Genomic DNA, 16,053 nt, shown 5'->3' on the forward strand with positions numbered 1-16,053 from the left:
CTCTTCCTCTTCCTCTTCCTCTTCCTCTTCCTCTTCCTCTTCCTCTTCCTCTTCCTCTTCCTCTTCCTCTTCCTCTTCCTCTTCCTCTTCCTCTTCTTCGTCAGACCCGTCCTCATCGTCCTCTTCTCCAGCGATATACCCTGCATCATCAAGCACAATCTCATCTTCGGCTCCTTCGACGTACTCAATATCAGAATCAACCTCGTTGTCAAAATCTTCGTCCTTCATATCTCGGCGCAGCTCAATCTGCGCACTTAACATATCCAGCCGCCCTTGTAAAGCCAACAGTCGTGACAAAGTGCCGGCATTCCTGCTCAGAGCATTTCGAACTGTAGTCAAAGTATTGACTAGATTTGGTAGACTGACAAGGTACCCTCCATGTACGACCATTACGTACCGCATCCACACAGTCAGCTGTGCAGTACGTGCCGGTGTACGTGCTATCCGCTCAGCCAGCCGATCCAGTAAGGCAACACTAAGGGGCGGATCCAATCTGATAATGGTCTGACGGATCACATTCGGATCGGCGTACGATAAGCATGACTCCAGCAATGCCTGATCATTCGTCTTCAGCGCCTGAGTCAGAACAGTGGAGAGTGAGCCAATAGCCGGCACAGCAGGTGCAGACTGTGATGCTTTGCGACTCTTCCCATTTGGAGTCGCTCGTTTCTGAGCAGCTTTCGTCTCAAGCGCAGTGACTCTGTCAGCAAGTGTAATTTCCTCCTCTGCTTCGTCAGAATCAGCTTCAGATTCGTCCACCGCGTCTTCGGCATCCATCATCTCGATATCTTTTGCAGTCGCAATCGCATATCCCACTTTACTCTCGCTATCTTTATATGTCTATCCTTGTTAGCCGGTTTTAATATGAATCAATAAACATACACCCGTCAAGTTTTTTCTCGCCTTAACTACTGTTGGTTTTATCTTCATTGTGAATTAGTCGTGATGTTATGTTTGTGTGGTGCTGTTAATTGAGCCTCGAGAAATAAATTTTCGAGGTTTCTGTCGTTGGGAGGAAACAGAATTGACGGCACCGAAGTTAATGATACTTCAATTACTTTATTAATTTGTAAAAAGACGATATCTTAAATTGCTTTGTTTTTATATTTTTACTATTTTTACAAAAGAAACAAAAACCAAAAAGATGCAACATGATTACTGGGTCACGTGACCACATTACTTAATAATTAGGTGACAATAAATGACTAGCCCTATTCTAGCCCTATTTGCACCAAACTGCAAATAGCAATAAACAGTCACGACCCGCACCATGCCTGTGGCTCCGCCGTTCATCGCATCACCTTCAGGTGCTGTCGTTGTCTAATTCACATAGTCGAGCTCGTTTCAATCATCAACAAACCCACACAGAAATAATGAGTTTCGAGAAAGACCCAAAGGCCGGTGCCGTCGTGGCAGACCTCAAGAAGTTCCGTATTACTATGACTTCACGGAACGTCGCTCACTTGGAGAAGGGTATGTTCAAACTGAGTACGCGATGATCAGATAGAGGGCCTAACAGCAATTCTAGTCTCAAACGAGATTATCTTCCGGGGAAAGGATCAAAAGATGATTGTTAAGGGACCGGTCAGATTACCCACAAAGTTCCTTCGTATTTCCACAAGAAAGAGTGAGTGAATCAACTTTACATTCAAAACAATGGGATTATTTGATATTGACGTGATTTTTAGCACCTAACGGTGAGGGTTCAAAGACCTGGGATTCATATGAAATGCGCATTCACAAGCGTGTCATCGAGTGAGTGATGGTCGATTGCTTCCTATTGGCGTACACTAACATTTACAGTCTGGTCGCTACTTCAAGCGCAGTCAAGACTGTCACATCATTCAACATCGAAGCCGGTGTCGAGGTTGAGGTTACAGTTGCCGAGTAATGTGTATTATTTTACAATATAAAAAGTTCCGGTTGGTAAATAATTATCATGTTCATAATAATGTGCTATAAATTGTGTAGATGCGTTGATTACAATATTTAAGGGTATTGTAGCTAACGCTTGGACCTTGCTCAGCGTGGCTTTGGTGGCAGTGCAGGGGTTAATCCTGACCAATCACGACTTTCTCAAGCATGGTTGCCATGACAACGGTGGCGGCGCATTCGTGTCGTCGGTCTCCAATAAATTGGGGCTCGTTCCCGCCGACGTCGCCGCCCAATCCTCTTCCGCTTCCGCTACTTTTTAAATACCCTGACCCTTTTTTGATCAGTACAAGACCCTTGTCCTCTGTGCCTCATTCAAATCATGGCTACTACAATGGACATGCCACCACATCCAGACTCAGTCTCGGATCGGGTCGTGTCGTCGTCTTCACCGGATCCGGCTCCACAGACTCCGGCTGAGGTAGTTGTTTCTGCTCCGGTCGAACAAAAGACAATGATTGAGGCAGCTGCTCCATTGTCTCCTCCTTTGCCGTCACCTGTCTTGCCTGTACCTACACATTCTGAACCGGAACCGGAAAAGAAAGAGAAGTCAGAACAACAAGAACAAACAGATTCAAGCAAAAGACCACTGGATGCAACTGAGGTCAAAGAAGAAGCTGCTCCAGAAGACTCTTTACCTAAACACCAGTCAAAGTTTGCTCTTTCAATGCTGAAATCACTTAAGCGCCTGAAAGATGCTTATCCTTTCTTAGCACCGGTTGATCCTGTCAAGCTTAATATTCCAGATTACTTCAAGTTCATTACGTCGCCGATGGATTTGTCGACAATGGAAAAGAAGGTGATTGCAAACCAGTATAGTTCAATCGATGCGTTTGTCGCAGATTTCAACTTGATTGTTGAGAATTGCATCAAATTCAATGGTCCTGAGTCAAAGATTGCAGACATGGGTCGCAGCATCAAGGCTTCGTTCGAACGGCAATTAAAGCAGATGCCACCTGCAGACATGAAACCAGAACCTGCGAGTAAGAAGCGTAAGGTTTCGATTGGTAAAACAGACTCAGAGCAGTTTGCTTTGACGCCTTCTGGTATGCCAATCATTCGTCGCGACTCTGCTGCTGCTGTTGATTCAACGGGCCGTCCGAAGCGCGAGATTCATCCACCAAAGCCGAAAGACTTGCCATACACGGAATCCAAGCCACGGCGGAAGAAATACGCCGCAGAGCTGCGATTCTGTCAGACAGTGCTGAAGGAATTGACCAGCAAGAAGTATGAAGCGTTTTCGTTCCCGTTTTTGCAGCCTGTTGACCCAGTTGCGCTGAATTGTCCAACTTATTTTAAAGTGATCAAGGAACCAATGGATCTTTCCACAATTGAGAAGAAACTCAACATGAACCAGTACGAGTCAGGTGCTGAGTTTGAAGAAGACATTAGGTTGATGTTCCGAAACTGCTATAAGTTCAATCCTGAAGCTTCGCCTGTTAATGTCATGGGTCGCAGACTTGAGCTCATGTTCGACAAGAAGTGGGCTGAAAAGCCTGCACCGTTACCAGATAAACAAGTCAGTGAGTCCGAGGATGACGACGATGATGAGTCTGAAGAGGATTCGGATGACGATGATAACGCGGACAAAACCATCTCACTGCTGGAGCAGCAGCTGCTTGCGATGCAGAGTCAGCTTGTTATGATGAAGAAGCAGAAGAAAGACTCGAGCAAGAAAAAAAAAAAAGACAAGGGCTTGAAGAAGGCGACCAAGAAACGGAAGCCGAGTGTTCCCGCACAGGCTCCGTTTGTAACTTATGAGATGAAAAAGGAGCTGTCGGAGAAGATCAACACACTGTCGCAGACCAAGATGAATCATGTGATTAAGATGATTCGGGATTCAATGCCTCAGATCAGAGGACAAGACGAGATTGAATTGGATGTTGACCAACTCGACCCAGCGACTGTCATAAAGCTGTACAATTTTGTTACGAAGAATTCGCCCGTGACTAGCACAAAGCAGATGACTCCTGTGGCACAGAAGCCTAAAAAGAAGGGCAAGTCAGAGCAGAAGAAGCAGATGGAGCACCTGCAGAAACAGTTGAAGTCATTTAAAGACGGTGGGTCGTCTGACGAGTCCTCGTCTGATGACGATAGCGCAGAGAGTGAGAGCAGCAGCGAGGAGGAGTAGTGTGTATAAAGCAACAAAAGAAAGAGCATGGGATTTGTATAATAGTGTTATTAATTGCTGGTGTTGTCGTCATGGCAGTTGTCGTCGTTGTCTAGGGTTATTTGTACGATAGGAATCGCATCTCAATACAAACTGTAAACTATGCAAAATAAGATGTGCCATAGTGACGAGCCGCACGCCCTATACATGTTGCGACTTCACCACTTGCTGCTATTCTCACAATCCTCCGGCAGTATGTCGTTACCACCGACGCCTCTTCTGCCTCAGACCACTACAACAGATGACGAGGATGATGAATACATTGATTACGCTCTTTTTACGTCTCCCGATTTCTCCCCCATCGCCTTCTGCAATTCGGTCGTGCTAGCCACCGTCACAGCGTCGGACACCGAGATTGATCTCGCACCAGCCCGACAGCGCGTGGCGTTTGATTTAGAGGAGGTCGAGAAGATGCTGCACACAGAGTCTGTCGAGAATCACACAGCACTGATTGCGCACGCTGCGAAGGCGCAACAAGCAGGCAAGGTACTTGACACAACAAAATTAGAGCTTGCAAATGTCACCAGCTCGTTCGGCAGACTTGAGCGCGAAGTTTTGGTTCCGTACAACGTCGCGCTGCCTATTTACAATGCGCTAACAAAAGTTCATGTGGCAGAAAACTTGCTGAGAACGGTGACGTGGTGGATATATTTGGTCAGACAGTTCCAGGCTGCGCAGTCGCAATTGGTAGCCGCGCAGCAGCAGCAGCACCCACCGACGCAGCAGGAAGTTGCGCGGATGAGTGTGCGGGCGGCAAAAACGTTTAATGAAGTCAACAGGCATCTGGCTGCGTTCCCGAGATTGCGTCAAGTTAAAGTTGTCGCAGAACTGGAAGCAGCTGTTGTCGCACCAGCACGGACAGCGTCATCACGAGCATCAAGTCGAGAACGTCGATAACTAATTTATTATATATACAAGCACATGCACCACCTCCCTCACCCCTAAAAACCCATCTCCTCCTGTAAATCTACAACTACAACCTGTCTGCGCTCAACGACGTCGTCAGTCCGGACCTGATGCCGTAACGAATCAGTTAACCGTATCAAGCCTTCGATGCTGATCGCATGCGACGCCATGTTTTTCATGTAAGAATAAACCTCAGCCGCGGACCGCAACCGCATCAAACTCCGCGACGATATCTGGAACAGCGACAGCGCGACCCGGAATAAATACACCTCACCCTCGACGCACATGAACACGTCCCATATCCGGAAAAGGAGTTCGGCACCGAGACAGTCGGTGAAGCACGACAGAAACCAATTGAACGTGATGGCCTCGATATCAACGCCTAAGGTATTGACCAAGTGGTCGTACAGCTTGGGCTGCAACTCGTACAAATACTGCTTCAGCACTCGTTGGTCAGCTCGCGATGTCAGTAGCGGAGCACTAAAGTATCCAGACGGCAAAATATTCTCAATCAGCGCCACAAACGACCAAAATGCGTCCTCCTCGGTTGCATGCGTCAGTAACAACGTTGCCGCAATCAAATTCACTGCTCGTTAGCCATATTCATCACAGTCAGAGATTGGACTTACTGCCCTGACAATATCCTATCTGAGTATTGAATTTACTAAACGCAAGTAATACCCGCCGCAACTTTATGACACCAGGACCCTTGCCCCCAAAAAACACATTTGTCGGCATAGTGCGATACAAGTCCAGCTGAATCTGCGCCATCGCCTCCGGATCGTGGCTGCTGCTAACCAGCTCTTCGTACACGCCCGGTACACGTAGACTGTCAGCACCACAACACTCACCCCACACTTTTGACCTGTATACGACAGGTATTCCCCCGAGCACCAGCGCTTTAAACTCCTTGAACCGGGCCCGCCCGGTCTGCTTGTTAGATTGCAGCGACCGACCGTGAACCCCAAAGAGCTCGCCAGTCTCAATCGCAAGTGGTGAGTCATCGCTTCCATCAGAATTGACTTTCTTTAAAAACTCGTCCCATCGAGATTTCTGCGCTCGCTGTAATGAATCATGCAATTCAGTTAATTGTGCCAGCAACAACTTGACCGAATCAAGCGTGTTGTCATCATTTGTAGATGATGCCCGAATTCCCGCAGCAACGTACTTCTCCTTTTCATCATCATCATCATCACCATCGTCATCCTCAGCGTGATTAAAACGAGCAGACTCTGGTTTATGCACATTCGGCGAATCCGAATGATCGAAAAAAAAGTCAAGACTTTCTAGATCAAGCAAACGTGAGCTCGTCTCTGTCGGCGGCAATACGGGTAGATGCTGCCCGTCGTAAATAAAACCAAACCTGTCAGTCAACAAAAAGGTGTCTTCGCTTCGATAATGCGCATTCCAGCTCTGCAGCAACGTCGGTGGCTGAATGCTCTGTGGCACAATGTTTTCCAATTCCACAGGCCCATTGTCAGCCAACGAACCGCTCTTGTGCGCGGCATGGTGTGATGGTCCCGCATTCTTGGCTGAATGCGGCAGCCATCCAGGCAGTGTCTGGCTTAGATGCGACCGAGCAGAAGCTCGTGACCGTGACCGCGAATGCTTTCGGAATGGAATACCAAACGCACGCGTTCGTCTTGGCTTCTCTTCTTCTTCTTCTTCTTCTTCTTCTTCCTCTTCTTCTTCTTCTTCTTCTCCTTCCTCCTCGTCTTCATCGTCTCCCTCGTTTTCGTCTTGTTGATAATCGTATCCGGCTGTAAACGCTGGTGGTTGCATCATTGCCTTTTCGCGAAAACTAGGCACGGTCATGAATTTAGGCCTGCGCTCGCTCGGTGGTGATGACGTTTTTCGACCGCTCAATCGTTGGGATCTGTTCGAAAATAAAGGGCTCGTGATCTCGCTACGAGGAGAATCGTCTTCTGTTTGCGACTGTAATGCGCTTTTGAATGAGCCGGAGTCGCCTATGTCTTCATCCTCTTCGTCTTCAGATTTCCCGTCAATAGGTGCATCTACTGTCGACGCACGGTCAGGTGCAACAATCTGCTGTTTCCGTTTGTTAGCTGACTTGATCGTCAATTCCGGCATGGCTCTGTAAAAATTGTTCACGTTATCCCTCAATGTGCTTTTTGGGTTCTCTGTCGTAATCACTGGCGGTAATCTGTGTTCTTCAGGAAATAGCGGCGTCACAAATGGTGCCCGTGTTCGTTTCGCACTTGGGTCGCTTCTGGTCGACGCGGCGGACGAGTCGACAGCAGTCGCCACCGTGGTCTGGGATGTCGTTCGAGTAATTGTGTCTTGTAAGTCTTCGTCCGGCTCTGATTTCCAAAATGAAAGAATATTAAAAGATGATTTTGACTTCTTTTCTGATTTCTGTTCATTTGATGCGATAGCGGCTGCTACTGCTTCTTTTTTGCGTTGCTGCCGTCTGAATGAAATCGTTGGCAACTCTGGTCCCGCTTGAACGAGAACTGTGTCCGGTGTATTCCTCAATGCATCCACGCCATCCTTTTCAGCAAACCGACTGAGAGGACTTGATGTTTCTTCCTGAAGTTCATTCTCACACTCAACTAACCTCAAGTTTATCTCATCCTGCAAAACTCCCCGATCACTTAACATCTCTGTCAGACTCCGAACCTTTAAGTCGCTTAACCTCTCAATTCTCTCTAATTTCGAGTCTCGATCAGCGATGTCCGCAGCCAATTGCCTCACAAGTGCTACCGCTCCGTACCGCGCTATCAGCAAGTTCAGCGCACTATCCGGACACAAGTGCAGATTACTGGGTACTGCTCTCACCTTCCCCCCATTTGCGTCTGGCGACACCGTATCCGCACTCGTTGCCGCCATAGACGATGAAAATAACGAATTTGTAATCGACGATACCGACGGAGGCGTATTGGGCGATGCTGGCCTTAAGACGTCTCTAAAGATTGAATACGGAGAAGACAGAAACTCTGCGGTCTCTTGCTTCGGAGGTTCAAGCCCGTTCTTCGTCCGAGCAATGAACTGGGCGGCGTCAGTCCCCACCTCGGACGACCCCTTCTTCCCCGTACCATTAAGGTCAGGCATTTTTGTTTGTTTACACTCGAAACAAGATTAGAAAGAGAATTCAAGTATAGCACCTAACCTCTAATAGATGCCGGGTAACTTTCAAATTCAAAAAAATAAAATAAAGCAAAATAACTGCGTCAGCCCGGAGTCGAACCGGGGGCTCGTCGATGGCAACGACGAATTTTACCGCTAAACCACTAACGCCTTACAAAAGAGTACGAGAAAATTGATCTAAGAGGGAGGGAGATGATAATTTTTAGGCTTTAATAATTGAAGGTTTAGAGCTGTTTGGAACCTTATATGTTATACTAACTTCAGTTTGATTCTGGGTTAGGGCCATTAGATAGTTGCTCATCAAGTGAATCGAACTTGCTCAATTACAGACTACTCCAGAATAGTGTCAAACTTTAGTACTGGAACCGGGCGAGTTCGGGCGCACGGCAGTAGTTAGATTGCTAGCGTGTATAGAGATGCCGAAACACTATGCGAATGCAAACACGTTGACGAAACGGTACGCAGCAATCAACAGCTCAATGTCTGCCTCGAGCTCGACTTCGGCGCCGCCAAAGTCTGTCAACGAGCTGCTGCAGGAGTCGAGAGCCAGGGCACGGACTCAGGATGTCGCAAATCTTGTTGCGCTCGGTACGAGTGGGGTAGGCATGCAAACAGTGCTTGACGGTTTCACGGAGTCGTGCCCTAGTAGCTTCGTGCCTGATCCGGTTGATATTTGACACCAACCTTCACGCCGACAGAGACAGCGCTTTGCAGGACCACCTCCTCCACCTACGTGGCTTGCACAGGAGACGATTAATTTTGCTGTTGCACCGGGAAAACGACGTAAGCAACGCATAGATCAGTTCGCGGCCATGGCACATGTCCGCTCACAGCCAGCATTTCAGACATTCAAACACGAGCGGAACGTGCTAGCGAAGAATATGCCCGGTGTTCCACTGTCGTCACTGAATGATTTACTGCCAAAAGAAGGTTCATTGATGCACTGGTGCCTAGTACAAATCGTGCGTGATTGGGAGTTTAATGTCGTGTATTTGCAATACTACTTTCCTTCACTTGCTCCGATAACAAAGATGGTACTGGTTGCATATTTAGGGAAGTATAGTCCGAACGGAATAGGTATACAGGGACTTCGACTATTGTTTGATCCTGAATACGCACAAGACGAACTAGATTCCGTAACTGAAAGCTTTGACGACGACGACGACGTTGTCAAAGCTGCGCTCGAAGACAGGAACGATCGCATCACAACTCTCGATCTGTCTTTTCAAATCGACGACTCAAACCTCTCACTCGCCACATTTGCCCGCTTCATAGCACCTAAAGCGTCCATATCGTCTGACTCGTGGCAGCTCGCATTACCCTCCTCCCGCGCGTTCCCATTCTTATCCGCGCTCTCTCTCTCTCACCCGACAACGGTATCGCCGACGAAACTGTGGTCGAGTTTGATCTCAGTCTTGAAATCGCAACCGACGCTTGTCGCGCTCTCGCTGGCAAACTGGCCTATCCCGCCTGACATGTTTTACTCTTCCCCCCACGCGCAGGCACAAATCTACCCATCTCAGCCCGCAATCTCGACGCTACAAACACTGAGCAAGACCGCGTTCTGTTTGAAATGGATTGACTTTAGTTACTGCGGTTGGATAGACGATCGCGTGATTGCGTCCGCAGAATGGTCGTCGCCAGGGTGGAGCAGTCTCAAGACTATCGTTTTGCGAGAAATCGATATTACTGTTTGTGAACGAATACGAGAAGTGATTTTAACGGCACGGCAAGGAGTTCAGGAAGATATCATAATAGTTACATGATACTTGTGAGTAAATAGGTATCATTCTGTACACAATCACAAGCCTAAATCTCACACCGAAGTTTTTCCATTTAACTATAAATACCTTGCGTCACCAACTGATACTGATCGTACAACCGGGTATACACACTCCCCATGCTTTTGTTGATCAAGTGATTATCTACAAACGCGTCAACCTCGGACTCAGACATCTGCAGCTGGAACCGCTGTCTGAGTAAGTGAGCAGTCGCTACACCGCTCATAAAACAGGGCAACGGTGACTCCTTCTGCATCATTTCCACCAACACAACGATGTCGTCCGCCTTCTTTCGTAATGCTTTGAACGCAAGCTTCATCAGCGAGCGAAAATACTCAAACGCCTCTGAACTTCCGCCGTCCATTAGCTCAATATACTCCTGTGTCAACTTGAACGGCGCAGCCTCAAATCCAACACTGCCAGGACTGTTCGATAGCAAAAATCCAAAATCAATGTCTGTATCTTAGCAACATTTCCCGTAATCTTTAAATTATTACTTACGAATGACGTGTCCTTCTGTATCGAGCAAGATGTTACCATTGTGCCGATCCTTAATCTGCAAAATGTAGCAAATTAAAGAATATGCCGCTAACGACCGTATGAATTCCGCCTGTGCGCGCTTGAACCGGTCAGACCCACGGACGCCAAACAGCCTAAAAAAGTATTCAGACAGCGTTGCGACTTTTCCCTTATGAGGTGTATCAGAAGGTCCAAGCATCGAAGTCGCCAGCGCCTTCTTCAGCGAATGTATACTCACACCGTTCGTGATAGTCTCGACTAAGCCTGACCCTGCCCCTGTAACTAAAATTGTCATCCGGCGGACCCAGACATTTACATCGGCGTCCTCCCATATCCGCTTGATCGCATGGATCAGCTGGCACGCAAACGCCTCCTGTCGTAGATCCGATCCCGTTTTGGCAATTACAGAAACAAGATCCCATGTAGGCAAGTGCCCGTACGGTGACGACTGTCGAATGCGCTCCTTCTTGGCATCCCATTCCTCGCCAAATCCCACCATGCTAGCGTCACTCTTAATTACACCGGTCTTCAAATCATTCTCCATCCGCCGCTCGCCGACTTCTTTGTTAACCGCCGGCGGTCCGCCATGCACCTCTTCTGGAATCTCAGCATCGACCACCGACGTATGGTCTTCCAGCTCCTGCATGCTCGTGATGATCCGCGCTTTAATTTGCTGGACTTCGTCTTTCGGCAGTTTTAGCCCGCCGTTTGAACCTTGTGTCAAATCTAACTGTGCCAACATAGTCGCCGCCGTTCGCATATGAACGGCTGTATCATTTAAATCTGTCGTGCTTTTCAAACTCACTGAAACGGGTCGCGACTGTCTGTACTGAGAGGCGAACGACAAATCAGAGTCCCGCGGCGACGGTGACTTTGAAGATTCAGCAGACAGAACTGGTACGGCCGAGCTTGGTACACTAGGCAGAACGAATTCTGACGGCGTCGTGCCTTCGAGCTCGGTTAACGGTGAAGCTGAAATATCACCCATATCGGACTCTATTAACGCAGCTTGAGGGTTCAGAGGTTTCTTTGACGCCTCTAGATCAAGATGGAGCTGATGATGCTGAGGCGATGCGTATGCCAAATCAAACAAACTTCTGTAATCAGTAGGATTGTTTATAATTTCCTGGTTACGTGGAGTATCTGGGTCAAAACAAATCTCGTCTTTCAACACCTCAACCATAAGCAAGAATGGCACTCGTTCGGCAGAGTTCAAAACCGCAGCCTCGTTGGGTGCGATCCGTACAATCTGATGCTGGCGAGGCGTCGATCTGTAGGTGTCTGCTTCGAGAATCATTGGAATATCGACTTCTGCCGGCAATTCGTTATTTAGCAGCGTAATCTCTGCCCGTAAAGCAGATAAACGAGCGGGCTTCGGCACCAACCTCAAACGTGTCGAAATAGCTTGCAATGCGTATGCAAACGAGGTCTCATATCGGAAATAGTTTGTCTTCAGTAACCGAACTTTGGCCGAGGGAGTCAACGCAGTAGGTGCGATGCGATGTAAATGGCGACTATTGCGAATCTTGCTCATAAAACTCTTGCGAGTTGACAATGAAGTTGAAGACAATGACGCCGACGGCACGTCCTCTGCGTAGTTGTGCGTACGCAAATCTGGAAGCGACGAAATGGCGGTCGTGTCGAGTCCGTAAATCGAACCTGTGGGTTCAAGCGATGACCTGTCGTCGTTGGTATTTCGCGGTCGATCGCTATCTGAGTTTGCTTCGGGCGCGGACTCTTCTTTCTCGACTGATCCATTGACAGACGCCGTGTCGTCATCGTCATCATCGTCATCAATCTCAATGTTGTGCCGCACGTTATCTGTCTCGACTCTAGTCAATTCCGGCTTTACCGATTTCCTGTCTTTCAAAAACGATTTGTTTCGTGTAACTTTTGATGCCAAGTGGAATACACGCAGTCGCGGCCTTCTGGCTTGTGCAATCGTGATGGGTCCCATAAATTCGGTCACTTTTGGTACTGCCGTAACACCCATGACAGCACTTGCAAGTACAAGTGCTGGGCCCGAGTTAGATGTGATTTTGTTGCTTGGAGGATCCCCAACACCGAAGAGCACATACTGAATCCGATTATACACGCGTCGACAAATCTGAAATGAACGCGCTTCGGGATCGTGAGAGAGATCTTCGAGATGTGCCTGTAAAAGCCAGAAAGTCTATGACCGTATTAGTCCAATTGATTAAATCCCGTATCGGCTGCGATCAGTCGTTTAAAAAAGAACTCACCGACACTGCACTATGAGTACTTCTGTTGCACATTTCAAGCAGGAACTCTTCCAAAGCGACCGATTCGGTCGGAACAGTCATAATAATTTGACATATCTGCGGAATGAAAAACTCAATCTCCAAGTATGGAAATGTCCTCAATTTTCGACAGAGGTAATGATGAATGCCGATATTATCTGCATAAGTAGCCAGATACGAGATACACAAAAACAGCGAAAAGTGATTCGAGTCAATAAACCGCAAAAGCAAGTTATGACCGCTGTTCTGCATTGTTTAGGTATATTTTGATATTGCGTATAATTTGAGCGGAGAGGCGCGGTGGTGGGGGTAATACTGTACAAAATAGATGCTATACTCAAGAGGTCAATACCTAACGCAAACAGAAAGAAAACAGAAGCAGCAAGTACCAATTAAATAAGCAAAGCCAATTGAGTAATTTTGACCTGCCGCATGACTTTGCGGGCCTGCAGGTACGGGTGAAGTATGATTTAAAAGTTCAAAACAGAGCACAGTCTCTCGACACCGGCAAATGCTCTCTCTCAGACGTTGCAGACATCACCGCGGTCGCAGTAAGATATAAGGGTATAGTGCTTTAGTAAGCCGCACGTTATCGACCTTTTAAGACTTCGACATTTCCTTGAGATGATATCCCATTTTCAACTCGTTTAGAAAGAATTATACACAGAAAAAGGCCTGCGTCCATGGCGGACATGAGCGCTTTAATATCTAAAAATTTGTTTTGCTGTCGTATGCTCTTGATATCCTGTGTCGTTTTGATCTGGTTTCCTCAAACCGGCACTTCAAGCACACTAGATTCCTTCTCACCGGTTCGTTCACCGCATGATCTCGACTACTTTTCATATCCTCAGTCCCCGTGGCTGCATTGTAACGAGACTGCTATTACAGCAACGGTCAATGGGCTTTCTAGTACAGTCACTACAATTGCCCCAACTTACGCCACGTCGCCTGTAATTCCACACCAATCTGCATCGCAAAACGAATCAACTTCAGCTTCAGGGTCTATTTCGTGTTTAACGTCAACAGCAATGTCCTCTGCATCGTTAAACTTTTTTTCCGTGTTGCCGTCTGCATCAACCTCGTCATTTCAGAGCTCAGAGCCAAGTTCACATCCCAGCACATTGCCTAAATCAGATTCAGTTCAGCCGGCGGAAACAGATCCAGACGTTCTTTCAGATGCATCGCCGTTTTTGTCGTTTGAAGAATGGAAAGCAAAAAATTTGAATCATGCTGTATCAAATACGGCAATGCACGCGCCACGGCGGGCATCGCCACAACATATCGATGCCATTGGTGAAGACCTTGAAATTGACTTCTCGTTTCTGAGCTCAACTCCTGATAATGACGATGATTATGACGAAAAACCTGCGAAAGAACGCACAAATCATGCGTCTACTGTGTGCGCGGCGTCAATCCTTAAAACAAATCCGGAGATGCGTGGAGCCAGTGCAATCTTGTTTGAAAATAAAGACACCTACATGCTTAACCCATGCAATGCCGAGAACAAGTTTGTCATCATTGAGCTGTGTCAAGATATATTGGTTGACACAGTCGTGCTAGCCAACTACGAGTTCTTCTCTTCAATGGTTCGGAAGTTTAGAGTTTCCGTGTCTGACATGTATCCCGTCAAATTGTCAAGATGGCAAGTAGTCGGAGAGTTTGAAGCGCGCAATGTACGTGAAGATCAGACGTTTCAAGTGCGACCAGTGTGGGCAAGGTATCTACGGATAGAGTTTTTCACCCATTGGGGTAAAGAATTCTACTGCCCGCTTTCGCTTGTACGGGTGTATGGAACGACGATGATAGAAGAATACAAAACACAACAGGCCCATCATAGAGGCGACGAGTATTCTGACCACAAGCAACGCGACTCTGTTCTGGAGTCACTAAAGGTAGAAGAGCATTCAGAATCGTCGGCTGTGTTGCCGGAAACAGTTGAACTGAACACTGCTGCCGCCGAAATTGCTGAAACTGCCCTAATCATTGGATCTGTTGTTGAAGAGCTGAAGTTCTGTTTGGACGAGAGAGATACATATATTCGCGTGAATTTCCTACAAGTGTCTGACAGAATACAAGATGCTCCACTTGGTATCTTTGAGTATTTTACCAGCTCTGGATTTGAGGCCCCTGTTACGGTCTCAGCTGAGATCGTGGTATCTTCTGTAGACACAGTACACGAGGATAACTCGACTGAAGAAGTTGCAGAATCTTCTTTTGCTTCTTCATCTAACGCCTCATTGGCCACAACTGCATCTTTGGACGAACTTGATACAGTTGTTGCAAGTCCAGCTTTGCTCTCGTCTACAATAGCTACGGCTTCGTCATCCGCCGCTCCAAGCCCCACCACACAAGAATCAGTCTACAAGACAATAATGAAACGTTTGGTTTTGCTTGAAGCGAACGCTACTCTGTCATTGCAATATATTGAGGAACAGAGCAGAATGCTTCGGGACGCCTTCACTAAAGTGGAACGGCGGCAGAATTCTAAGATTGCTGAGCTAGTAGATGGACTGAACAACACAGTTTCTACACAGTTACGTGATTTTGTATGTCTATTTTTTGTTAACCTATTTGCCAGTACTGACAAGACGTAGAAAGAAAACTATGAATCACAAAGACTAGGTTATGAGGGGTTATGGCAGTCGACAGTACATGAACTAGAGAGGCAGCGGAAACAGAGTGAGCAGCATTTATTGGAAGTTATTGTTCTTTTGTTTTGCGTGTGTTTTTTGTGTATTGCATTTGACGTTTATCTTGTGATGAAACTGAAGATCAAGATCATTTAATAGGTTTACTTTGTACTTTCGGGATGTATCAACATGTATCATCATGGAGGCAAGAGTCAAAGGTCTCACTACTGACGTATTTTGGAGAGCCGCACGTCTCCATAAGTTCGGGGCATTCCAGCATTCTAGTTCTTAAAGCAATACTCAATTTACATTATGTATGTGCTGTGCATAAATGCCGGTCATGATGTGGCTATCGTCGATTTCGACTCTGGAGTTTATTTTGATTTGAATACTACAGCACAAAGCAGAGCAATGGTTGACATCATATCCACGGGCAAGACCAAAGTCACCAATAGTGACGCTGAAAGCTATACAGTCGCCGGCTGTTGGAGTTGCACAAACGGGTCAGGAGCTTTTTGAGAGTCAACTTCAAACCAAAAGTGTTTGACTTGTGAAGCTATCGGCGCTCTGGATGAGAAACTTATTCGTATGCTGATTAATATTGAAGAGACTCTGTCGTTTCTGCAACAATTCTGTTCATTGGCATTACTATGTGGAAACAACGCGTTAAATTGCGACAGATATAGTGGTCCACAAGCAGCAGTTCAAAGGACTAGCGCCATAGCGGTGCCGACAACTTTTACGTT

At 47.0% G+C, this 16,053-nt stretch overlaps 8 protein-coding genes and 1 non-coding gene across 9 annotated transcripts in view; 5 read left to right on the plus strand and 4 right to left on the minus strand.

Moving 5' to 3' along the window:
- The window catches only part of V1512DRAFT_285345 (Dip2/Utp12 family-domain-containing protein), a gene marked incomplete at its 3' end in the record, with an annotated part of 1,432 nt that extends 327 nt beyond the window's left edge, over nucleotides 1-1,105 (minus strand). The window contains exons 1-2 of the mRNA XM_066918045.1: nucleotides 883-1,105; nucleotides 107-840 (exon numbers count right to left, since the gene is read on the minus strand). Of these exons, the coding sequence (XP_066772878.1) occupies nucleotides 107-840; nucleotides 883-930 (782 nt within the window). The 5' untranslated portion in view covers nucleotides 931-1,105. The remainder of the gene's footprint in view (nucleotides 1-106; nucleotides 841-882) is intronic.
- Nucleotides 1,106-1,278: 173 nt separating this feature from the next.
- V1512DRAFT_258874 (40S ribosomal protein uS10) lies at nucleotides 1,279-1,952 on the plus strand. Its single transcript, XM_066915514.1, has 4 exons — nucleotides 1,279-1,473; nucleotides 1,529-1,627; nucleotides 1,689-1,755; nucleotides 1,804-1,952. Exons 1-4 carry the CDS (start codon nucleotides 1,374-1,376, stop codon nucleotides 1,889-1,891), a joined length of 354 nt encoding a protein of 117 aa, XP_066772879.1. The 5' UTR covers nucleotides 1,279-1,373; the 3' UTR covers nucleotides 1,892-1,952.
- A 157-nt stretch (nucleotides 1,953-2,109) lies between these two features.
- On the plus strand, nucleotides 2,110-4,213 carry V1512DRAFT_258876 (Bromodomain-containing protein). Its single transcript, XM_066915515.1, has one exon. It carries the CDS (start codon nucleotides 2,255-2,257, stop codon nucleotides 4,061-4,063), a length of 1,809 nt encoding a protein of 602 aa, XP_066772880.1. The 5' UTR covers nucleotides 2,110-2,254; the 3' UTR covers nucleotides 4,064-4,213.
- Nucleotides 4,214-5,035, plus strand: V1512DRAFT_258878 (Golgi transport complex subunit 5-domain-containing protein; the record flags this gene model as incomplete). The annotated part of the gene is made up of 1 exon (XM_066915516.1): nucleotides 4,214-5,035. One exon carries the CDS (start codon nucleotides 4,217-4,219, stop codon nucleotides 4,997-4,999), a length of 783 nt encoding a protein of 260 aa, XP_066772881.1. The 3' UTR covers nucleotides 5,000-5,035.
- Nucleotides 5,036-5,043: 8 nt separating this feature from the next.
- V1512DRAFT_203676 (uncharacterized protein) lies at nucleotides 5,044-8,080 on the minus strand (the record flags this gene model as incomplete). The annotated part of the gene is made up of 3 exons (XM_066913301.1): nucleotides 5,044-5,594; nucleotides 5,638-6,777; nucleotides 6,919-8,080. 3 exons carry the CDS (start codon nucleotides 8,078-8,080, stop codon nucleotides 5,044-5,046), a joined length of 2,853 nt encoding a protein of 950 aa, XP_066772882.1.
- A 115-nt stretch (nucleotides 8,081-8,195) lies between these two features.
- On the minus strand, nucleotides 8,196-8,266 carry V1512DRAFT_t21. Its single transcript has one exon. It is a non-coding gene; the product is annotated as a tRNA-Gly (tRNA).
- A 180-nt stretch (nucleotides 8,267-8,446) lies between these two features.
- V1512DRAFT_258881 (uncharacterized protein) lies at nucleotides 8,447-10,174 on the plus strand. The gene has a single exon (XM_066915517.1). The coding sequence runs from the start codon at nucleotides 8,929-8,931 to the stop codon at nucleotides 9,880-9,882; it is 954 nt and encodes a 317-aa protein (XP_066772883.1). The 5' UTR covers nucleotides 8,447-8,928; the 3' UTR covers nucleotides 9,883-10,174.
- Nucleotides 9,830-13,272, minus strand: V1512DRAFT_258882 (kinase-like domain-containing protein; the record flags this gene model as incomplete). The annotated part of the gene is made up of 4 exons (XM_066915518.1): nucleotides 13,067-13,272; nucleotides 12,660-13,008; nucleotides 10,399-12,589; nucleotides 9,830-10,353 (listed from the first exon to the last, which is right to left on the minus strand). Coding segments are annotated over exons 2-4 (2,858 nt in total), but the record flags the coding sequence as incomplete, so codon positions are not given.
- A 433-nt stretch (nucleotides 13,273-13,705) lies between these two features.
- On the plus strand, nucleotides 13,706-15,463 carry V1512DRAFT_203704 (uncharacterized protein; the record flags this gene model as incomplete). The annotated part of the gene is made up of 2 exons (XM_066913304.1): nucleotides 13,706-15,223; nucleotides 15,272-15,463. The coding sequence occupies 2 exons, from the start codon at nucleotides 13,706-13,708 to the stop codon at nucleotides 15,461-15,463; spliced, it is 1,710 nt and encodes a 569-aa protein (XP_066772885.1).
- Nucleotides 15,464-16,053: the final 590 nt, after the last annotated feature.

Source organism: Lipomyces arxii (genome assembly GCF_038497795.1).
Source record: "Lipomyces arxii strain Phaff 12-163 unplaced genomic scaffold V1512scaffold_3, whole genome shotgun sequence".
NCBI lineage: Eukaryota > Fungi > Ascomycota > Lipomycetes > Lipomycetales > Lipomycetaceae > Lipomyces > Lipomyces arxii.